Source organism: Panthera tigris, chromosome B1, assembly GCF_018350195.1.
Source record: "Panthera tigris isolate Pti1 chromosome B1, P.tigris_Pti1_mat1.1, whole genome shotgun sequence".
NCBI classification, from domain to species: Eukaryota; Metazoa; Chordata; class Mammalia; order Carnivora; family Felidae; genus Panthera; species Panthera tigris.
The window spans coordinates 115,861,874-115,887,559 of NC_056663.1; the positions used below are offsets into that span (position 1 = coordinate 115,861,874).

At 34.8% G+C, this 25,686-nt stretch overlaps 1 protein-coding gene across 6 annotated transcripts in view; it reads left to right on the top strand.

Annotated features, from left to right (window-relative positions):
- TBCK (TBC1 domain containing kinase) overlaps nt 1-25,686 on the top strand; it is a 225,044-nt gene that overhangs the window by 117,099 nt on the left and 82,259 nt on the right. For all 6 annotated transcript variants that reach the window (XM_007080937.3, XM_007080936.3, XM_042984075.1 and 3 more), the window contains 2 exons: nt 23,368-23,404; nt 24,700-24,861. In XM_007080937.3, the coding sequence (XP_007080999.1) occupies nt 23,368-23,404; nt 24,700-24,861 (199 nt within the window). The remainder of the gene's footprint in view (nt 1-23,367; nt 23,405-24,699; nt 24,862-25,686) is intronic.

A 25,686-nucleotide genomic window follows, 5' to 3' on the forward strand; every position in this document is an offset into this window, starting at 1 on the left:
AGGAACATTGTTACTCATAGCACAGCAAGCAGCAGGAGCATTAGCATATTTGTGTTGGTTTTCTAACCATACATACATTTTCTAATATGTTTGTATGAAAACAGCCTTGGAAAATATAATCCAGAACAAAGGACAGCCAGTGTTTCCACTCACAAGAAATGCAGAAGTAGAGAATGCATATTAAAATTTTAATGATAATCACTAAGAGAATAGAAAAAGAATGTATAACTTCAAACCAATTTCGGGGGGAGGCAAAGAAAAGTCAACCAATCCTGTAAAAAATAGAAAGACCATAGAAAGAATATAAATTAATTAGATTGCCTAATAAAGGAATTGTTCAGATATTTTAAAACATCCATCTATATGCTATTTATAAGAGATAAAAATTTAAGGGTATTGGTCAAAAAAGGAGATAAAAAACATAAGTCAGGCACATATTAACCAAAAGAATACTAATGCAGTGATATTAATATAAACTACTAAAACAGAAAACACAAAACAGACCCACCCATAAATAGATTTTGACAGAGATGCCTCTATAAATCAATTAGAAAAGAATGGATTATTGAATAAATGGACCTGATACAATTGGGTAACTATATGGAGGGAAGGTGGGAATCAAAGCTGACCTCACACCATATGTAAAAATAAGTTCTAGATTGACTAAAAGACCTAAATATGGAGTGTCATATTTATTATTTACACCTAGGAAGGAATTTTTACAGAAGTTACAGAAAGTATAAAACATAATATTTAAAAAAGAGAAAATTAGAATTGAGGAATGGTGGTACAAAGTAGCTTTCCATTCTACTGATAATGTATTTTTTTTTTATTTTAATACTTTCCAAAGCAGTTGTCACAAAGTGTTATTATCTGTTAAATAATATCTTAACTCTGAGTGGAGAGTACATTGGTGTTTGTTAAATGCACTGCTACATGGGTTGAGCTAATTATTCAATAATTCAATAATTTATATATGATATCTTTGATTTATGCTTCCCTCTTTATTATGACCCCATCTTAGTGGGGCATTTTTGTGTAATTTCTTACAAAAACTCCTTAATACTAGTATTTTAATGAAATAATATGGATTTATACATGTACTGTGATTAACCTTAGGAGATATTCATAAGTCATGTGGGATGAGGGACAGTTTCTTGTATGATGAGAATATCTAGTACCTGGCAAATGGTGAGCCTCACTGGCCCCCAGCCACTGATTGCCTGTAGTAATCCCCTAATCATGGTGACAATTAAATGCTTGCATGTATTTCTGAAAAATGACTCTGCATATATTTCCAAACACCCTCCAAAGCATGGTTCTTTCACTATTGGGAATCCTGGAGTAAACAAAGAGAAATGAGGGAAAGAGAATATAGCTTAACCTGGAGAAAATTTGCTTTTCTGCAACTATTTTCTTGTCTCAGAGAACAAGCAAAATGAAAGGTATTCAACAAAGTTAAGATGTTAACAGAAGATTGTTTTTTGATCTCTTATCTTGTTCTTTGTTTTGTTGTATTTTGTTGGCCTGTTTCTCAAGTCTGTAGATAACATCAAAATGTTAAGACTGTTTTTAAATTTAATTTTGAAAACAGATTTGATATTTTTAATGTAGAGATTGTTGACAGTGAAGAGTGGTGGAAGGTGTGTGATTGAAATGGAGAATTTTTCTAACATTTTTCTTTATTAATTGATGGAGTTCTATTAGCAAACTAATTTTTAGTTATTTTTCATTAGTTTGTACAGCATTTTTGTTTTTTGGGTTTTTTTTTCCCTTGACTTACTGTCTCTGTCTTCGGTTTTCCACCTTTAAAATAATTGCTTTGGTGACTTTCTGCACCTCTAATAATAGAGGTGAAGTTCATCAAGGGCAAGGGTGGGCACTTTTGTAATAATATCCCAAACTGAGTTGCCCGCTCAATAACTAATCCTATCAAAAGAAGCCCTCATTAATCTTCTGTCATTGAAATGCAGGCTCCCATTGCAGAAAAGATTGTGATTTCTGGCTTCTTGCCATTTGCTGTGGGTCACAGAACTCTGAATATTGAGCACTGCTGGAGCTTGAATAGTTAGGAATAGTGTGCACTGATGTGATGCTTAGATTATGTACGTCGTGGTGGTTACGTGATTTACATATAAATAGGGTAAGTAATGTGTATTTAGCAAAATCGGAGTAGGGTGATTTTTATCATTTTTTCTTGGTGTATGTTTCTGCTTCTGAAAATATACCAGGCCTTTGAAATGAGAACAGGAAAGTATGTTTCTTCGTTCTTAAGGAAACTTTTTCTGAAACACTATGAATAGCATTCAGCTTGCAAATTATGAAAAGTTGTCAGGTGGCCATTAGTAGAAATGATAAGGGCTGTATCTCAGTCCTATATGTGCCTTTTGAACCTACTGTCACTGCTAAAGATAAAGCTAACAAATTCGGTGATAAGCAAGTATGCTAGCCAAACCATTGTCATTTAACTGCTTATACAGTCTAATGGATGCTTATACAGCTACTGATTTTCTCCTTCCTTTTCAAAATTTATATCCAACTGAATTTATACTAACATAAAGTGTAAAAGGATTGTTAGAAATATTTATTTATTTGTTTATTTGTTTTGTCTGTTCACTTATTCCGGGTCTCCATATTGTTAGTGTTACAGAAAGAAATTTAAATTCTAATCTAAAGCAGAGACTGCTGGTAATGAGCTTTTTAGATTTTATCAAGATGTGGTTACAGGATAAATTAGGGAAGTGCACCTTATTTAGAATTTCCTGTAACAAGAGTCCCCACTGACCTGCTCTAGTCCATCTGCAAAATGCTAGCCTGTGTCCTTTTGTCTGGCTAGTGCTATAATGTCCACAATATTAGTTTTAGCCCTATTCTACTGACCTTGGATTCATTAAGTCTGAATACAATGGCTTATTGAGCTATCTTTCTCCCAATAGAGCTTAACTACCTTTCAGAAATGGCCCACATCTTAGAAATCAAAGACTTATTAATTTCACAGGCAATGATAAATTTATATTTTGGTGCCTTCTTGCTAAGAACACATACACACAAGTTAAATATCCAGCAAGCTTCTCTATTTAGTAAATCCTCACTTGAATCTCCCCCAACTCTGTTGCCAATCTAATGTATCCTTACACTGGTTGAAAGACAAGTGAAAGGAGGTGTAGTGTTAATACACCGGTTTTCAAACTTTCTGGTCTTGAGACCTCTTTAAGGAACAAAGATATCAAAGAGTTTTTAATCTATGTTGGTTACATATATAAATATTTAAAGACATTTAAAAAATATTTATGTATTAGGGTGCCCGGGTGGCTCAGTCGGTTAAGCATCTGACTTCAGCTCAGATCATGATCTCAGGGTTAGTGAGTTTGAGCCCCGCATTGGGCTCTCTGCTGTCAGCACAGAGTCTACTTCGGATCCTCTGACTCCCTGTCTCTGCCCCTCCCCTGCTCACTCATGCTCTCTCAAAAATAAATTAACATTTAAAAAATATATGTTTATGTATTAATTTATTTAAAAATGACAGCAAAACTACTACATGTTAAGCACAATAGCATATTTTTCTGAAAAATAATTTTTTCCCAAAAAATAATGGAGTGGTATTATTTTATATTTTTGGAGTTTCTACATAATAGAAGAAAGCTATAGTCCCATATCTGCTTTTGAAATCAATCTGTTGTGAATCATTGTTTTGGTTGAAGGGTATGAAGAAAATTTGGACTTACACAGACACGTAGTTGGCAAAGGGCCTTTTTGGACCATGGTGGTTTCTTAAAGCTTAGTTGCAATATACAGTCTAAAACCATACCAATGAACTTTGCATACTCTGTTCGATTCAAATCAATCAGTCTATCTTGCACTTTGAGTGGCTCTTTTTACCCACACGTGATTTTGTAATATCATGTGTTGGTCATTTAAAATATTGGTTCAATAAATGTTTCAACTATGAAACATTTCATTATATAACATAAAAAAAATCACGTTCATTAATATAACCATTGATCTCTCAGTTTCTAAGAGTCTCTTATGGTTTGGCTCCCTCCCTCTCTCTTTTTTTTTTTTTTCTCTTAGAATAAACTGAGGGTTGATGGAGGGTAGAAGGATGGGGAAAGTGGGTGATGGGTATTGAAGAGGGCACCTGTTGGGATGAGCACTGGGTGTCGTATGGAAACCAATTTGACAATAAATTTCATATTAAAAAAAATTATATATATATATATATATATATATATATATATATATATAAAACCATTGATCTCACAACAACCAAAAATTGTTAAATATTGGGAGGCTGCCAGGCTCACAGTGGCAGATACAAGTTTTCTAAAATTCTAATATTCACCTGAAAATATTCAAGAATATTTTCTTAAAGTGAGAGGCTCACTTCATTTATTTTTGAGAAATATCTGCCTAATATGAAAGCCTAGAAAAAATAGTTGTTTATATGTCATGCTTGCAAGGGGAAAAAATGGTATTCTTGGGGGGGAAAAAAAAGGCATTTGCATTGACTCACAGCTCAAACTGTTGCCCAACTGCTTTTTCTCAAGACAATCCATACACTTCAGTACACAATATAAGTGTTTTATGCATACTTCCTATTTTGTCTCATGAAACATTTAAAAAGATACTTAAAATTACTAATTTTAATCCTTCACAATAATATGACTATTACACTATTACACTTTAGTGCCACTACCTTGATTTGTAATAAGTTTTATCTACCTGTGTCTTTGCACCATTAACACAAATATTAAAGAGTAAGAAATACCCTAGTATTATTTTGAAAACAGCATGGGATATGTAGATCCCTGAAGAGTCTTGAAGATCCCCAGGGGTCTGTGACCACAATTTGAGAAAACCGGTATAGAGAGAAAGCACTCAGACACTGGTGTCAAATGTGCCAGGGTTCTAATCCTGACTCTTCAACTTACTAGCTAAATACTTAAGTTAGTTTCTTATCCACAGTCCTATTACTGTTAGTGTTGATTATAACAAATCTTACCTGAAAGGATCATTATTATGATTAAATGATACATATAAGCTGTTCAGTATTCTTTCAGGTACACAGTGTTAAGGAGTTAGCCATTATTGGTGTTCTTGTTCTACTTAGTGTTAGAGCCTGATTACGTCCTATTTCTTTGGTTATATTAGTATGATTTACATTTAGAAAAGCATGTTATTAAAAGCATACTAGATATATTATTTTGCTGCATCAGTTAGTGAATACTTTGCCAAAGGCAACATGATACTAATAACAATAAATGCTTTCTTGTTCGGGGGTGCCTGGGTGACAGTTGGTTAAGCATCCGACTTGGGCTCAGGCCATGATCTCACCTCTAGTGAGTTCAAGCCCCACGTGGGGCTCTGTGCTGACATCTCAGAGCCTGGAGCCTGCTTTGGATTCTGTGTGTCATTCTCTCTCTGCTCCTCCCCTGCTCGTGCTCTGTCTATCTCTCTCAGAAATAAATAAACATTAAAAACATTAAAAAAAAAAAAAAAAGACTTTCTTGTTCATCTGTCTTGATGAGATTGCCACTCACCACTTTGAATATTAACCTTTTTCATTTGCTTGATTTTTAAGGTGTTTTTCTATCTCCCAGAAAGAGCTACATGACATGTGTTAAAGTCTTTTACTGAAGATAAATTAATTTTGTTTGAAAAATTTAAAAAGTTTTTCAGTACTCAATGAAATAATTGAAAGTCACTCTGGAATTGAAAAGTACCTAATCCTTCCCTAAATGATACTGTGGATCTCAGAACCATTAAATTGTCCAACTGATTTTACTGCTAATTTCAACTTTATGGTTTTTCAGTTAAATATTTGTAAGTCAAGGAAAAGTAGAGAAAGATTTGATACTTATTTTTTTATTTGCTTTTTCCTTTTTTTTAATTTATTTTTTTATTTTTTAATATTTTTTTTTTGTTAATGTTTATTTATTTTTGAGACAGAGAGAGACAGAGCATGAACAGGGGAGGGTCAGAGAGAGAGGGAGACACAGATTCCAAAACAGGCTCCGAGCCATCAGCACAGAGCCCGATGCGGGGCTTGAACTCACGAACCGTGAGATCATGACCTGAGCCTAAGTCGGATGCTTAACCGGCTGAGCCACCCAGGCGCTCCTTTCCTTTTTTTTTAGTATTAGGGAATTCATTACTTGCAAAACATAGTAATATAACTAATATAACCTTTTGTGTAGAAGGGAAAGAAAACCAGTCACCATCTGAGTCCAATGGACCTTTTTCATTGTTTTTATATGTTTAAGTCATTTTGTAATAATCTATAGGAGTGGAATAAAGACATAGCAAAAAAATATATAGAATCTAGTAGATTCTAGCTTATTTCTGGTTCTTCTCATACCTGCGTGTTTAAAACACAATCATGGATTACTTGCAAAACATAGTAATATAACTAAAACACAATTATGAAAACAAAACATAGGCCTCTAACTTTGTTGGAGAACAGTTATATTTTTTAATAATTGCAAAATATTTTCATTTTAGATATTATGAACACAAATTAGATTGATAAATGTAATGATTTTTTTCTAATTATTTTCCTTCCCATCATTTTGTAAACACATCTCTATCTTCAGCATTTACCCACTCAAGTTGTATGAAATTTTGGTGCAGAAATATTTTAAAAATTAAATATTGCTCTCACATATCTTTTTAGCAAAATAGAATGATCCATATTTATGTTGCAGAATATTGTATAATGAGGTCCTTTTCACTGAAAGGCTAATGTATTGTTTACTCTGATTCCTGTGTTTGAGAAAATTCATCTAAGATATCATCATCTGAGCACTCACAGTTTGAAATTTCACTATATAGCCAGTGTTACCATTTCACTAGAGTCTCTAATACTACTACAAATCTTCTGATTGGTCTAATAATTGTGAAACATTATCCTCTCTATCAGTTTTTTTTTTCTCTTTGTAATGGTGGAAAATGAGAAATTCTGAATTCTCAATTGTGTTCATTGAAAACTTAAAAAAAATTATAATGATATTATCTCCATGCATTTTGTATGTTTTCAAAACATGATGTAATACTTTGGATGATGCAATAGGAAAAATGAAAATGGTAATAGCAATGATTTATTTTAATATTTTACCATCCTTTTAGGTGATTCCATCATTTTTCTGTTTTCTTTTGCTTTTGTCTTTTTTAAGCATAGTTGGGAATAAATGATGAGTGATGAGTTCCTACTTTGATAAAAGAACAAAATATTTCATGATATAAGAAGAATAAGATCACTGACATTTCAGTAGTGTGTCATAGATTTATAAAAGGATCCAAAAGATTCATATAATTGTAAGATAGAAGGAATTTTAATCTATTTTTTTAAAATATAAGTAAATTTTCTCTTTATTCTTTCTTCTTTAAAAGTAATGAAATACCAGTCCTCACAGTTTGAATTGCTGAGGGCTAATGAGATATAATGTAGGTAACAGTTTTGGATGGAGGTTATGAACTGCCCTAACTTCTGCCCCTCCACCATACTAACACTTACTCTTTAATAGCAAGTTGGAGCCATTTGAAGATAACTAATGAAAAGACAGAGAGAAAGAGAAAGGAGAAAAGAAATTAAAGAATCACTTATAAAAACAGAAACAAAAAGTCTTCTCTTATCTTACATAAATAACAGACAACATGATCTCACTTTTAAAATGAGCCATCTGGAGCTAATATTACACTGTATGTTAACTAGACTTAAATAAAAACTTAAAAATAAAATAAAAATGAGCTCAATGAAGAGAATTAAAAACTCAAAAAATATAGATTAACAAAAGGAGATAAAAAGTGAACTGATTAAGCCCAGAAAAATTTGAGAATATTATATTAATAATAATCTTATTAAAATAGTGAAAACTAGAATGAAAGTATAAACCCACTCAATGACATAACATAGTTTTCAGGAAATCATACAGGATAAGGTGGAGAAGGATAAGTATACTTCAGTATACTGCAAAGAGAATTTCAGGTAAAATTTCACAGCAACACTTATAGAAAATTGTGTATAAAATTTCAAGAGAACAAAAGTTGACTGAGCAATTGGGTAAAAACCAAGTTATCCTTCAAACATAAATGTAGCAAACATGCATTGTTCAAAATTATTTTAGTATAGTTGACACAAAACGTTCCATTGGTTTTAGGTATAGAGCATATGCATTCTTAAGCATCCAAGAATTTTAGGAAGTACAACCCCCATGAGCTTCTTTTAGAGAAACGAAAATAAATATAGATGATAAAATCCAAACAAAAAAGAGTTGAATAAAACTAGGAACCTAAGGAACTAGTTACTCCAGTTAAATATAGGATTAATACTTAACAACTATGTTAGTTATGTAACAATATAGAATTTAGATGTTGTAAACTTTAATAATATAAACTAGTATATAAAACTTGAGGTATTGTGTTGGGATGAGCCCTGGGTGTTGTATGGACTCCAATTTTACAATTAATTTCATTTAACAAATTTTTTAAAAATGAAAAAATTTAAAAAATAAAATTTGAGGTATTGGAAGTCAGAGAAGGGATAGAGAGTATAAGTGTAATAATATTGTAATCTTTCAAAACATAATCAGTAGGTAATACTTCAGCCTGAAGTTTTCCTGTTCCTTTTTTAATCAATTTTAACTGGATCTTTAGAAACTATTGTCTCTTATGGTAAATAAAGTAGCAAATGTTCTGTTTTACTCCTATTTTTTCTTCAGTTTAAGTATAATTATATATAACACTTCACAAAATAGCAAGTGTAATATCCAGTTCTGCTATAAATATTTAAAATTTTAGTTATAAATACACAGAAATATATCAAGAGTAATGTTTATCATGTAATATTGGGGGTATAAGTATTTGAGGCTTTACAAAACTTTTTTTAAAACAACTGTAGAATATTTCCTTCATCACAGAAAGTTCTGTTCTTCTGGAATAATCTGAAATTAGGTGCACCTGGGTGGTTCAGTCGGTTAAACATCCGACTTTTGCTCAGGTCATGATCTCAGGGTTCCTGAGTTGGAGCCCCACCTCAGGCTTTGTGCAGACCCTGCTTCGGATTCTGTCTCCCTCTCTTTCTGCCCCTCCCCCCCCATGTGCTCTCTCTCAAAAATAAATAAACATTTAAAAAAAATAAAGGTTACTGGTTCACAAAAATATCAGAATACATTGTTTTCTGTTTAATATATCCTAAAGAGTTGTTTTGTGAATCCTGTTATCTTATAGATTTATAATTTTTTTCTCCTCACTCTTGTTCTGTCATAATGGTAGTTATGGAAATGAAGGTAGGTTCTGTATCAGAAGGTATTTGCCCACAGTTCTAAAAAGATAGAAGATGGGGAGTACTGTTAAATGAGAGTTGTTTAGTACTGCTTTTTCTTTTACTACATATTTTTTTTATGTGATACCCTTTCCCATTCCACTGACTTTCCCATTCCACTGAATTTATCCTGATTTAGCATAAGGCATCATTTTTCTTCATTGTTGAAAAAGATAATAGTCTTTTGAAAATGAGTGGCACAGTGGAACAATACAAATCTTATGGAGCATCTTTAAAGAATTTTCTTTTGTAGCAAGCCTTGTTATACTATCTGTAGCTAAGAGGACAATAGTAAGTCAGACATAGACAAAATATAAGATGCTGTAAAATTTGGAAAGTAGAAGAAAAAGAATTGATGTAAGAATATTTGAAATTTTGTGAGCTCAAAAGTAGCTTCATGGGATTGAGGAATGTTGATTCTGAGAACCAGCAGGAGTGTAAATACTTTAGCCTTATCTTTATTGAGTCTACCTGTAAAACATACGCAGTTCCCAGTGCTTAGGGTTCTCTTCTCTCTACCTTCCACTCCTACCCTCCTTATTCCATAATGTGTATATCTTTTTTTAGATAGTCTCATAAGACCCCAGACTTTTGGGCTGTTAGAAATACTTTTTTATTACAAAAGCTTCTGGACTTAATAATGATCATTATGTTTCCTATACTGATGTCCGATATGTTCTCTGCCAGGTGTTTTGGATCCATTAACTAATCTTCACAGCTATCCTAAAGGTTTAAAGAGATATATAACTACCAGATCACAAAGTCTAGGGTTTCAAGAAAATATTTTAGAGTCTCTACTGCTGCTAAACAACAATAAAAACCTGCTGATTTTCAAGCATTCTTTCTTGAGTGGCTAAATATTAATTTCCCTTAAGCAGAGCGTCATTGTGAGACATAAAACTAATGGTGAAAATGTATTTTACAGTGGTGGCTTATGGTAACTTAAATGTAAAAATACTTCTGACTTGAGATTAAAAGAAAATATAGTATGCTAATAAGAAGATAGATTAAGAAAATCAACTAGAGGGGCGCCTGGGTGGCTCAGTCAGTTAAGCATCTGACTTCAACTCAGGTCATGATCTCATGGTTTCTGAGTTCGAGGCCTGCATTGGGCTCTGTGCTGACAGCTCAGAGCCTGGAGCCTGCTTCAGATTCTGTGTCTCCCTCTCTCTCTGCCCCTCTGCCTCTCACACTCTGTCTCGCTCTCTCTCAAAAATAAACTTCAAATATTAAAAAAAGAAAGAAAGAAAGTCAACTGGAAGGGACTTCCTTTTATAATAACAATAATAATTTTATTATATTACATATAATGCAAATAATAAAAAATAAGTTATTTTTATAATACATAAAATTAGTAAAAATATAAATTAAAATATCAATAGGAGAGAGACAATACGCAATTTGTAAATAAAAAAATCATTTGACAAAAGATACATCCAGAATCTTTTTATTTATAAGAAATACTTCCTCTTTTAAATCTTTTATATTTGTATACTTTTACAGCCTGTTAAGCCGTAATTTTCTACCCTTCAAAATCATGTTAATGATCCTCCTGCCTTTGTTTTTCCTGTTGATGTTTGTAATTTTGATACTAGCAGGTCATTTGAAAAGACCTGAAATACTAAATGTCATTATTCTTTTTTGATATAGCTAGAGGGCAGCATTTACTCAGCTGACTCTTAGTCAACTACCACTATGCCAAATCAGGAAAATAATTCAGTGATCTAGAGAAAATAGCTAAAGCATGTCTGATTTTTTTTCATTGGGTCTCAGTTTCCATTTTTAAATCAGGAAAAGTTAATAATATCTCTAAGTTAATAAGACTAATGTTATATATATTTTTATATCTTCAATAAAATATTTCATTATTTAATTGCTTTTTAAAAAATTAAAACCCGAACCAGGATTCAAAATTGTGTTATACTTTTTCATGCATCAGACTATAACATGAAGATGTACCAATATCCTAAGAAGTTATTTAAGATTAAATTATCAGTTAATATTTTAAAAGGAAGAAAAAAGAATAAATAAATAACTGGCATTACAATCTCACAGAATATATTACCTATTTATTTACCTGACTTTAGTTGGTAAGAGGTAACTGGTGATAGTGAGCACCTAAAAGTTGTTATATATTAAAGAAATGTTTCAACTTGAATTAATTATTACTTTTCAAATATTAGAATATGCTTCACTTCACTTATTTCTAATAACTTTTCATAATTGTCAAAGTATAGGCATATAATTCAAATTTTTTAGTATAGTGTTTTTTTAGTACTTCCCACTTTTTAATATTCAGGATATATATATGTATGTATTATCCATTATTTCTTATTATTTCATATTTCTCATTATTTCATATTTATTGAAAAATTCTCAAGAAAGTATATAATCTCATATCTGGATCTTTTAATCTCTCCCTTTCAGTTATCTTCATTATATATTTTATTCTTTCTTTCAACAAATATCTGAGTGCCTACTATGTGCTGCTCATTTTCCTAGGCCCTGGATATGTTAAAAAAAAAAAACAAAAACACAGACAAAAACTCTGCTCTCATTGAATTTATATTCTAGTGGGGGGCAGACAATAAAAAGATTTTTTTAACGTTTATTTATTTTTGAGACAGAGAGAGACAGAGCATGAACGGGGGAGGGTCAGAAACAGGGAGACACAGAATCTGAAACAGGCTCCAGGCTCTGAGCTGTCAGCACAGAGCCCGACGCGGGGCTCGAACTCACGGACTGCGAAATCATGACCTGAGCCAAAGTCGGCCGCTTTAACCGACTGAGCCACCCAGGCACCCCAAAAGATAAAATTTTTAAAAAGACAATAAAATAAAAAATAGATAATAAAGATAAATACACTAATAGATATGTTGGATAGTGGTAAGTACCAAAGAGGGGGGAAAAAAAAAACTATAGTAGGGACATGGATGTTAAGTGTTCAGAAGAAGAAGAAATTGAATTTTTAAATAAGGTAGTCAGGGGAGGGGAGTAAGGGAATGGGTTAAATAGGTGATGGGACTTAACGAGTACACTTGTCCTGATGAATGCCAAGTGATTTATGGAATTGTTGAATCACTATATTGTACACCTGAAACTAATATAACACTGTTAACTAATTGGAATTAAAATAAAAACTTGAGGGAGGGACAGAGAGAAAAGAGAGAGAGAGAGAGAGAGAAGGAAGGAAAGGAGAGGAGAGGGGAAAAGATAAGAGAAGAGAAAAGGAAGGAGAGTCAGGAAGGGAGTCAGGGAAAGCCTCACAGAAAAACTGGCTTTTGAATAAGTGGCTTTAGGAACTGAGGGAAAGAGCAGTGAAGCAGAGGCAACAGCAAGTGCTAAAGCCCTGAGGTGTAAGCATGCCAGGGATGTTGAAGGAACAGCCAGGAGACCAATGTGACTGGAGCCCAATGAACAAGGAAGGAGATGAGAGTCAGAGGACCGAATTTTACATCAAAATATATTACATAGTTAAGACTTTAGTTTTTATTGTCAGTGGTGAAAAGCCACTGGATTCTATTTAGCAGAGGAATGACACGTTCTGATCTAAACATTTTAACAAGATCATTCTGGTTTTTATGGTAAGAGAAACCCAAGGAGGGGCAAGGATGGAACTTTAAAAAGTTGATCATACACTAGTGTAATAATCTAGGCAAGAGGGACTTGAATCAGAAAGTTAGTGGTAGGGGTGGTAAGGAGTTGTTACATTCTAGATCAGTTCCAAAGGTAGAGCTAGCAGGATTTCTGGTGACAAATGTACACTGTGGGAGAAAGAGGAGTTAAGAATGATTCCAGAATTTTTTATCTGAGCAATTGGAAGAATAGAGTTGTTCTTAACTGAGATTTGGAAGACTATACTTGAAGGCATAGATTTTGAACAAGTCTCAGGAGCTCAGTTTGGGACATGTTATGTATATCTGTTAGCCATACAAGTGGAAATGTCAAGCTGGCATTTGGATGTGGAGGTTTGCAATTCAGGGGAGAGGTCTGGGATAGAGCTATAAAAATGGGAGTCCTCGCACTATTTATACATAATCATCTGGAGAAAAATAGAAAATCCAAGGACATAGGGCATGCCAATAGTTAAGTCTGGGAGATGAAGAAGAACCAACAAGGGAGATGGAGTAACAGTCAGAAAAGTAAGAAAACTAGATGAATGTGATATCTTGGAACTCAAATGGGTGGGGCATGTTTTGAGAAGGTAAGAGTAGCTAACTATGTCAAACCCTGATGATGGGTAAAGAAGGATTGAGAGTGAGAACTGGCCATTAGACTTAGCAACAGGGAAGTCTTTGATGACCAAGATAAGAGCAATTTTGGTGGTGAAGTGGAGGAAAGAACCTAACTGGAGTGAAATGAAAGAATATTTAATGAACATCTACTTAATGAACCCCTTACAGGCTGAAACTATGTTTTGTTCACTGCTATATCCTATCAGTTAGGCAGAGAGTGAGTTCTCCCTTACTCTGCTTTCTGTTCTATTTAGAGCTCCAACAAATCGCCTAAGGCCCACTCACATAAGGAAGAGTAATCTGCTTTACCAAGTCTGCTGATTCAACCTGTTGATCTCATCCAGAAACACTCTCAGAGACACAATCAGAATAAGGTTTAATAAATGGACACCCCATGTCAGTCAAGGTGACACATAAAATCAGTCATCACAAGAACCATTTGCTTTTTTTGTGATTATTGATACGGTTGCCTTTAAATCTACCATTTGGTATTTTTATTCCATTCTCCCATCAATTCTTTCTTTTCTTTTTCCTTTTTATTTGCCTTCTTTGAATTCATTGGACATTTTTTCTGTGATTTTATTTTATCTCCCTTGTTGACATGTTAGGTGACACTTAGTTGTGTTTTTTAATTGGTTTCCTTAGGATTTATACAGTGGTCCTCAAATAGGCAGCTTTCCCTCCCAGAGGATTTTTGGCAATGTGTGGAGATATTTTTCACAAAACTGGGTTAATGCTACTGGCATCTGGTGGGTGGAGGCTGGATTGCTGCAATAATCTTAAAATGCAAAGGACATTCCCAAGCAAAAGTTATCTAACCTAAAATGTAAATAGTGATGAAGTTAAGAATTCTGGTTTATATTATAATTCTTTACATTTCTACAGTTTGCATTCAAATAATATATCACTTCACAGATAGTACAAATACTTTACAATGTATACTTCCATTTTCCCCTCCCAGTGTTTGTATTACAGTTGTCCTACGTTTTATTTCTACATGTTATAAACCCCACAATAAATTATTTTTGCTTTAAAGAGTCAGCTACTTTTAAAAGATTTTTCAAAAATAAGTCCTTTATATTCTACCACATACACAGTTACAACCCCTATGTCTCTTCACTCTTCTGTGTAGATCTGGATTTCCATCTGGTATCATTTTCCTTCTGCCCAGAAGACTTCTTCAGCATTTCTTACAGTACAGGACTGCTGCTGATGAACTTTTTCAGTTTGTGTGTGTGTGAAACAGTCTTTATTTCACCTTTTGTCTTTGAAAGATATTTTTGCTGAGCATACAGTTCTATATGGACACATTTTTTAATATTTTTAAAATGTTACTCCACTGCCATTTGTTGTGCACTGATAAGAAAACATTTTTTGAGAAGAAAACATTCTTCTCATTGATAGTCTTACATAATGTTTTTGTTTGTTTGTTTGTTTGTTTGTTTTCTCTAGATATGGTGTAAATTTTCTCTTTACCACTGATTTTGAGAAATTTGAGTACAATGTGCCTTGGTGTGGTTTTCTTCATGGTTTGGGATCTTGAAGTTATTAGATCTATTAGTTTATAGTTTTCATCAAATTTGGAAAATGTTCAAACTATTATTTGTTCAAACAAATATTTGTTCTGTCCCGTCTCTTCTTTCTGTCCTTTGGTGTCGCTGGTACATATATATTTGGCCAATTGAAGTTACTCACTGATGCTTGGGTGGTTTTTTGTTTCATTGCATACGTTCTATTTTGATGTTTCTGAGTTTACCATTTTTTTTATCTGCAATGTCTGATCTGCTTAATCCCATCCAGTATATTTTTTCTTTCAAACACTGTACTTTTCATCTCTAAAAGTTTGATTTGGGATTGTTTTTTATATCTGCCATGTCTTTACGTAACATGAACATCCTTAGCTTTTTGAACATAAGAAATACAGTTATAAAGTATTTTACTGTCATTTCCTGCTGTTACAAACATTTATGTCAGTTCTGTGTACATTTTGAGGCAATGATTTTTCTCCTCATATGCATCTTTTTTTTTTTTTTGCTACTTTTTATTACTGGTATTTTTAAAATTAGATTCCAGTCATTGTGAATTTTACCTTGTTGAATATTGGGTATTTTTCTACTCTTGTAAATATCCTTGAGCTTTATTTTGAGTTCTGGCTAACTAATACTGAAACAATTTGATCCTTTCAAGGCTTGCCTCTAAGGCTTATTAAGACTAGAGCAGCATAGTTTGGAAGCATAATTACGCTAATATTATTAAGGCTATTTTTGAGTACTCTACCCAGTTCCTTGTTTATTACAGATTGTTTGTTTGTTTGTTTGTTTGTTCTGACTGGTGGTAAGATGAATTATTCCTGGCTTTGTGTGAGCCTGGCAAGTTTTCCCTCTGATCTTTTCCAGTTATTCCTTCCCTGCTTTGTGTAGTTTCCTCACACACATGCCCTCTTCACTATGTGGCAAAACAGATTGTTAGTGTGTTGCTGAAGTAATTCATATAAGATTCCTAATGACAAAATAATTGGCTTTGATCAGAAGGGTAGAGGTATTGTAATATAACTTATGTCATGTCCTTTAAAGAAAAAATGTTAAGGAAACCAATTTGACAGTAAATTTCATATATTAAAAAATAAATAAATAAATAAAGCAAAAAAAAAAAAAGAAAAAATGTTAAATAATAGTGATGAAACTAATATTTAGTGACTTTATTTTTATTTTTTTCAGTACTTGATTCCCTCCTTTTTTTTTATTATATGAAATTTGTCAAATTAGTTTCCATACAACACCCAGTGCTCATCCCAAAAGATGCCCTCTTCAATGCCCATCACCTACCCTCCCCTCCCTTCCACCCCCCATCAACCCTCAGTTTGTTCTCAGTTTTTTAGAGTCTCTTATGCTTTGGCTCTCTCTCCCACTCTAACCTCTTTTTTTTCTTTTTTTTTCCTTCCCCTCCCCCATGGGTTTCTGTTAAGTTTCTCAGGATCCACATAAGAGTGAAAACATATGGTATCTGTCTTTCTCTGTATGGCTTACTTCACTTAGCATAACACTCCAGTTCCATCCACGTTGCTACAAAGGGCCGTATTTCATTCTTTGTCATTGCCAAGTAGTATTCCATTGTGTATATAAACCACAATTTCTTTATCCGTTCATCAGTTGATGGACATTTAGGCTTTTTCTACAATTTGGCTATTGTTGAGAGTGCTGCTAAAAACATTGGGGTACAAGTAACCCTATGTATCAGTACTCCTGTATCCCTTGGGTCAATTCCTAGCAGTGCTACTGCTGGGTCATAGAGTAGACCTATTTTTAATTTTTTGAGGAACCTCCACACTGTTTTCCAGAGTGGCTGCACCAGTTTGCATTCCCACCAACAGTGCAAGAGGGTTCCTGTTTCTCCACATGCTCGCCAGCATCTATAGTCTCCTGATTTCATTTTGGCCACTCTGACTGGCGTGAGGTGATATCTGAGTGTGGTTTTGATTTGTATTTCCCTGATGAGGAGCGACATTGAGCATCTTTTCATGTGCCTGTTGGCCATCTGGATGTCTTCTTTAGAGAAGTGTCTATTCATGTTTTCTGCCCATTTCTTCACTGGATTGTTTTTTGGGTGTGGAGTTTGGTGAGCTCTTTATAGATTTTGGATACTAGCCCTTTATCTGATAGGTCATTTGCAAATATCTTTTCCCATTCCGTTGGTTGCCTTTTAGTTTTGTTGATTGTTTCCTTTGCTGTGCAGAAGCTTTTTATCTTCAAGAGGTCCCAATAGTTCATTTTGCTTTTAATTCCCTTGCCTTTGGGGATGTGTCAAGAAATTGCTGCAGCTGAGGTCAGAGAGGGCTTTTCCTGCTTTCTCCTCTAGTGTTTTGATGGTTTCCTGTCTCACATTCAAGTCCTTTATCCATTTTGAGTTAATTTTTGTGAATGGTGTAAGAAAGTGGTCTAGTTTCAATCTTCTGCATGTTGCTGTCCAGTTCTCCCAGCACCATTTGTTAAAAAGACTGTCTTTTTTCCATTGAATATTCTTTCCTGCTTTGTCAAAGATTAGTTGGCCATACTTTTGTGGGTCTAGTTCTGGGGTTTCTATTCTATTCCATTGGTCTATGTGTCTGTTTTTGTGCCAATACCATGCTGTCTTGATGATGACAGCTTTGTAGTAGAGGCTAAAGTCTGGGATTGTGATGCCTCCTGCTTTGGTCTTCTTCTTCAGAATTACTTTGGCTATTCGGGGCCTTTTGTGGTTCCATATGAATTTTAGGATTCCTTGTTCTAGCTTCGAGAAGAATGCTGGTGCAATTTTGATTGGGATGGCATTGAATGTGTAGATGGCTTTGGGTAGTATTGACATTTTAACAATATTTATTCTTCCAACCCATGAGCATGGAATGTTTTTCCATTTCTTTATATCTTCTTCAATTTCCTTCATAAGCTTTCTATAGTTTTCAGCATACAGATCTTGTACATCTTTGCTTAGATTTATTCCTAGGTATTTTATGCTTCTTGGTGCAATTGTGATGGGATCAGTTTCTTTACTTGTCTTTCTGTTGCTTCATTATTAGTGTATAAGAATGCAACTGATTTCTGTACATTGATTTTGTATCCTGCAACTTTGCTGAATTCATGTATCAGTTCTAGCAGACTTTTGGTGGAGTCTGTCAGATTTTCCATGTATAATATCATGCCATCTGCAAAAAGTGAAAGCTTGACTTCATCTTTGCCCATTTTTATGCCTTTGATTTCCTTTTGTTGTCTGTTTGCTGATGCTAGCACTTCCAACACTATGTTAAACAACAGCGGTGAGCATGGACATCCCTGTCGTGTTCCTGATCTCAGGGGGAAAGCTCTCAGTTTTTCCCCGTTGAGGATGATATTAGCTGTGGGCTTTTCATAAATGGCTTTTATGATGTTTAAGTATGTTCCTCCTATCCCAACTTTCTCGAGGGCTTTTATTAAGAAAGCATGCTGAATTTTGTCAAATGCTTTTTCTGCATCGATTGACAGGATCATATGGTTCTTTTCTTTTATTAATGTGATGTATCACGTTGATTCATTTGCGAATGTTGAACCAGCCCTGCATCCCAGGAATGAATCCCACTTGATCATGGTGAATAATTCTTTTTATAAGCTGTTGAATTTGATTTGCTAGTATCTTACTGAGAATTTTTGCATCCATGTTCATCAGGATATTGGCCTGTAGTTCTCTTTTTTGTTACTGGGTCTCTGTCTGGTTTAGGAATCAAAGTAACGCTGGCTTCATAGAATGAGTCTGGAAGTTTTCCTTCCCTAACTATTTTTTGGAACAGCTTGAGAAGGATAGGTATTATCTCTGCTTTAAATGTCTGGTAGAATTCCCCAGGGAAGCCATCTGGTCCTGGACTCTTATTTGTTGGGAGATTTTTGATAACTGATTCAATTTCTTCGCTGGTTATGGGTCTGTTCAAGCTTTCTATTTCCTCCTGATTGGGTTTTGGAAGAGTGTGGGTGTTTAGGAATTTGTCCATTTCTTCCAGGTTGTCCAATTTGTTGGCATATAATTTTTCATAGTATTCCCTTATAACTGCTTGTATTTCTGAGAGATTGGTTGTAATAATTCCATTTCCATTCATGATTTTATCTATTTGTGTCATCTCCCTTTTCTTTTTGAGAAGCCTGACTAGAGGTTTATCAATTTTGTTTATTTTTTCAAAAAACCAACTCTTGGTTTCATTGATCTCCTCTACAGTTTTTTTAGATTGTATATTGTTTATATCTGCTCTGATCTTTATTATTTCTCTTCTTCTGCTGGGTTTGGAGTGTCTTTGCTGCTCTGCTTCTATTTCCTTTTGGTGTGCTGTTAGATTTTGTATTTGGGATTTTTCTTGTTTCTTGAGATAGGCCTGGATTGCAATGTATTTTCCTCTCAGGACTGCCTTTGCTGCATCCCAAAGTGTTTGGATTGTTGTATTTTCATTTTCATTTGTTTCCATATATTTTTTTAATTTCTTCTCTAATTGCCTGGTTGACCCATTCATTCTTTAGTAGGGTGTTCTTTAACCTCCATGCTTTTGGAGGTTTTCCAGACTTTTTCCTGTGGTTGATTTCAAGCTTCATAGCCTTGTGGTCTGAAAGTATGCATGGTATGATCTCAATTCTTGTATACTTATGAAGGGCTGTTTTGTGACCCAGTATGTGATCTATCTTGGAGAATGTTCCACTCGAGAAGAAAGTATATTCTGTTGCTTTGGGATGCAGAGTTCTAAATATATCTGTCAAGTCCTTCTGATCCAATGTATCATTCAGGGCCCTTGTTTCTTTATTGACCATGTGTCTAGATGATCTATCCATTTCTGTAAGTGGGGTGTTAAAGTCCCCTGCAATTACCACATTCTTATCAATAAGGTTGCTTATGTTTGTGAGTAATTGTTTTATATATTTGGGGGCTCCCGTATTTGGCGCATAGACATTTATAATTGTTAGTTCTTCTTGATGGATAGACCCTGTAATTATTATATAATGCCCTTCTTCATCTCTTGTTACAGCCTTTAATTTAAAGTCTAGTTTGTCTGATATAAGTATGGCTACTCCAGCTTTCTTTTGACTTCCAGTAGCATGATAGATAGTTCTCCATCCCCTCACTTTCAATCTGAAGGTGTCCTCAGGTCTAAACTGAGTCTCTTGTAGACAGCAAATAGATGGGTCTTGTTTTTTTATCCATTCTGATACCCTATGTCTTTTGGTTGGCTCATTTAGTCCATTTACATTCAGTGTTATTATGGAAAGATATGGGTTTAGAGTCATTGTGATGTCCGTAGGTTTCATGCTTGTAGCGATGTCTCTGGTACTTTGTCTCACAGGATCCCCCTTAGGATCTCTTGTAGGGCTGGTTTAGTGGTGACGAATTCCTTCAGTTTTTGTTTGTTTGGGAAGACCTTTAGCTCTCCTTCTATTCTAGATGACAGATTTGCTGGATAAAGGATTCTCGGCTGCATAGTTTTTCTGTTCATCACATTGAAGATTTCCTGCCATTCCTTTCTGGCCTGCCAAGTTTCAGTAGAGAGATCGGTCACGAGTCTTATAGGTCTCCCTTTATATGTTAGAGCACGTTTATCCCTAGTTGCTTTCAGAATTTTCTCTTTATCCTTGTATTTTGCCAGTTTCACTATGATATGTCATGCAGAAGATTGATTCAAGTTATGTCTGAAGGGAGTTCTCTGTGCCTCTTGGATTTCAGTGCCTTTTTTCTTCCCCAGATCAGGGAAGTTCTCTGCTATTATTTCTTCAAGTACCCCTTCAGCACCTTTCCCTCTCTCTTCCTCCTCTGGAATACCAATTATGCATAGATTATTTCTCTAGTGCATCACTTAGTTCTCTAATTTTCCCCTCATACTCCTGGATTTTTTATCTCTCTTTTTCTCAGCTTCTTTTTTTTCCATAATTTTATCTTCTAGTTCACATATTCTCTCTTCTGCCTCTTCAATCCGAGCCATTGTCGTCTCCATTTTATTTTGCAGCTCATTAATAGCATTTTTTAGCTCCTCCTGGCTGTTCCTTAGTCCCTTGATCTCTGTAGCAATAGATTCTCTGCTGTCCTTTATACTGTTTTCAAGCCCAGCGATTAGTTTTATGACTACTATTCTAAATTCACTTTCTGTTACAGTGTTTAAATCGTTTTTGATCAGTTCATTAGCTGTCATTATTTCCTGGAGTTTCTTTTGAGTGGAATTCTTCCGTTTCGTCATTTTGGATAGTCCCTCAAGTGGTGAGGAACTGTGGGGCACTTCCCCTGCACTGTCTTGAATAACTTGTGTTGGTGGGCGTGGCCACAGTCAGACCTGATGTCTGCCCCCAGCCCACCGCTGGGGCCACAGTCAGACTGGTGTGTGCCTTCTCTTCCCCTCTCCTAGGGGCGAGATTCACTGTAGGGTGGCGTGGCCTGTCTGGGCTACTTGCACATTGCCAGGCTTGTAGTGCTGGGGATCTGGCATATTAGCTTGGGTGGATCAGCAAGGTGCACAGGGGTGGGAGGGGTAGGATCAGCTCGCTTTTCCTTCAGAGGTTCGCTTAGGGAGGAGCCCTGCGGCTCCAGCAGGGAGTCAGACCCGGAGGGATAGATCCACAGAAGCACAGCGTTGCGTGTTTGCGCGGTGCAAGCAAGTTCCCTGGCAGGAACTGGTCCCCTTTGGGATTTTGGCTGGGGGATGGGCGAGGGAGATGGCACTGGTGAGCGCCTTTGTTCCCTGCCAAGCTGTACTCTGTCGTCCGGGGCCCAACGACTCTTCCTCCCGTTGTCCTCCACCTCTCCCGCTCTCTGAGCAGATCTGTTAATTTACAGCCTTCCAGATGTTAAGTCCCGCTGGCTGTCCAAACACACTCCGTCAGGCCCCTCTGTTTTTGCAAGCCAGAGTCGGGGGCTCTGGTTTGCCGGCGGGCTGCCCGTCCACCCTAGCTCCCTCCCGCCAGTCGTGTAGCGCGCACCGCCTCTCCGCCCTTCCTACCCTCTTCCGTGGACCTCTCGTCTTCGCTTGACTCCGGAGAATCTGTTCTGCTAGTCTTCTGGCAATTTTCTGGGTTATTTAGGCAGGTGTGGGTGGAATCTAAGTTAACCGCAGGACGCGGTGATCCCAGCGTCCTCCTACGCCACCATCCTAGTGACTTTATTTTTAAACTTAAATTAGGCTAAGGAGTTCAGATTTTGTTATATTTTATTGTTTACTACAGCCCATACTCTTTACAGTGAAGTCACATACCTTTGTATTCCTCTGCAGTTTTCCCTTTTATAATGTTGCTTGAAAAAACTATGTGTCAATGTATATAAATGATGATCTTGTGGAGAGCAATGGGCTTTATTTCACATATAATACTTAGACTTCAATGTAGTACATAGTAATACTTAAGGTTCTTGACTGGTATTTTGATAGCATAAATACTCAGTGGTATGCTATGCAAAGACTTATGCTACTCTATTCATAATTTCATAATTGATAGGTCCTAGATGAATATTTATTTAAACCCTATAGGTAGTATAGAAATCTTTGTCTAATGGTAGACTGCTTTGATGCAGAAAGTAAAATAAAATTAGAGCTTTTCAGATCTTTCTATATGTTATTACTGATTTTCAATACTTGCTACTGACAAAGGAAATTTTACTCTACATTTAGAAATTAAGCATGATTTCTCACTTCCAAAATGTGAATAAATTCATTGAAAGTATATATACAAGTATGTGGGCATGTCTGTGTGTGTAATTTCATTCCTAGGCAGTAAAATTAGGAAAATAAATTTGTCACTCGGTTAAAGAACTAATTTATTTTATTTTTAGATCTTATTACTTTTAGTCGCTTATGAAGCTTCCTGTTAATTTAGAAAATGGTAATAGAAAGTATATGCTTCACAATACTTTCTTATGAGACATTTTGGACATTTTTCAAAAACCATCTTATCAATTCTTGAAAATACTAAGAGTAAATCCACACTGATAAAGACCATTAAAATCCCAAAAATATTTTGGTGCAACCTGAAAGTTCATCCTCGGACTTAGCATGCAAGTATTGTGTTTGGGTTAGTCAGTGTCTTGAGTATTTCCTTTGATGAAATGAAGACATTCTGTGTAATAATCCTTGGTGAAAGGGACATCTGTAGCATTTGTAATAGATGATATTATTTAATAGAGTATTTGTGGTAATAATTATAATTATCAACATTTACTTTTATTTTAATCAATGGAGTAGACCAAAGTATAAAATATTTTTTACCATTCAGTTTAGTGGTAACCATTCTAATTATCTTTTATTTCCTCTTTATCTGTCCCCGGCATGGCACCCCTTTCTTCTTCCACCCATAGCTCTATGCCATCCCTTGGTTTCTCACCATGTTTACCCGTAAGTATAATTTTTCCCTTCCTTTTACTATTGTATTGACAAAAGGATAGCTCCTTTCTGCCCCAGTATATTATAGCTATAGTGATATTAAATAGATTTAATTACATAACCATCCTTATATAATTCTAATGTAATAGAGTTGGGTAGAAAAAATTAAATTGTTTTCACTGCTGAATATCAAAAAGTGTAATATAGGATGAGTGTTATATAGTGATGTTTAGGATGCCTACCTTACGTGCCATGACATTCATAAAATCTCTGCCTTCTGTTGAAAAAGAAATTAACATTATAATATTTACATAAAGATTTTGAAGGCAACTTTTACAACAAATGAGATTCAATTTTTAGAGATCCTCTAATACTTTTGTTATTTCCAAACCTAGAATTCCTCTAGAAATCAAAAAGTATGTGTATGTGATACTTTAATCAGTTACAGGTATGAATACAGTGGACATTCTGCTTAAATATGTACATATGTTAAGTGGAATAACCATATTTAAAGTAGATTATGCATTGGCCTGGAAAAATATGCACAGTATCATTAAATGTAAAAAAGAAAGTTGCAAAAAATAGAAAAAAATTTTTACGTGAACTTAATAAAGCTATTATTTAGAGTGAATAATAGAAACGTAACAATACTGAATCTAAAACAATATGAAATTTCATGTAAGTAAATAAGCTTGTGAGAATCGTATAACAAGAAAATTCTATGAAGAAATATAATTAATGGAACAACTATACCAGGATTGATAAAGGTTAGAAAATGTCATCTATTTGACCAATATGATTATTAATATTTAAAAATGCCTTAGGAAGCAATAAATATTATATACAATTTCGTAAGTGTTTTGTGAAACCAAACCAAAAATAGTTTTTATAAACATTTTATAAAACTAAATAAGCATTTTATAAAAACACTTTGGTAGTATTTGTTCTTAGTGGGTTTTTTTTAATGTTTTTTTAATGTTTATTTATTTTTGAGAGAGACAGAGACAGAATGCGAGTGGGTTAGGGGCAGAGAGAGAGGGAAACACAGAATCCGAAGCAGGCTTCAGGCTCTGAGCTGTCAACACAGAGCCCGACTCAGGCCTCGAACTCATGAGCTGTGAGATCATGACCCGAGCCAAAGTTGGATGCTCAACCGACTGAGCCACCAACGCACCCCAATATTTGTTCTTCGTTTTGACCATAAACCATTTGTAACATGTCTAGTAAAACAGCTTGTTACTGTTTTAATTTCTGTAATTTTGTCTTTTTATTTTATTTAATTGTATTCATATTTTGTTGTTTTACAGATGTATTTCCACTGCACAAAATTTTCCACCTCTGGGACACCTTACTCCTTGGGAACTCCTCTTTCCCATTCTGTATTGGAGTAGCAATCCTCCAGCAGCTTCGGGACCGGCTTTTGGCTAATGGCTTTAATGAGTGCATTCTTCTCTTCTCTGATTTACCAGGTATAGATATAAATAAATGGAATCCCTAAATGAAATTTAATTCTAAAATAATGAGAAGTCTTATAGCAATTTGCAAAAATAATCATCCAAACTTTCAGAATCTCTTCTTGAGCTTCAACTTCCTTCTCTGGATTCTCTCTCTCATGTAACCACATCTGCTCTTCCAGCACAGGTCCAAACCTGGGTCATATTAGATTGCTGTGGTTTAATTTTATGTCAGTGATGCCACCGAAAGGGTAAAAGAGCTGGGGGCAGTAACATATTTGCCTTTAATCTTAGGACACGCCTGTTAATCTTCAGCTGATAGAGAGTAAGTAAAGGCTACTTGTTTGAGAATCTGTGTTTACACAGAGATGTAATTCACATGGAACTTTGCTCTCCTATCTATAGATCCTTAGTAACAATTTGACAGTTTGAGGAAAGGAAACACTGTCCCCTTTGGAGGGCAAATCACAAGCTATATATTATATTCACAAGTGAGGAGTTTGTAAATCTAGGTGTTAAATTTGCTAAGTGTGGATGTAGGGAATATGACTATGGTCTAAACTTTGCTGCTGTGGCTGAAAAGATCAAAGTAATCTGGTCACCTAGGATATAACAATCTGTGGAATTAAAAAATGAAACTGTATTTTTGCAGAAACCAAAATTTTTTCAGGTAGAAAAATTCTACTTTCTTCAAACAGCATTTCATTGGCTCCAACCCTTTTCTGAGTTTGTTGTTGTTCTCCATATTTTTTGGCAGACACAAGTAACTGCTGATAAGAAACACATTTAGTTATCTAAGAGTTAAATTTGCTTAAAAAACAAATGAAGAACAAAAGAAAG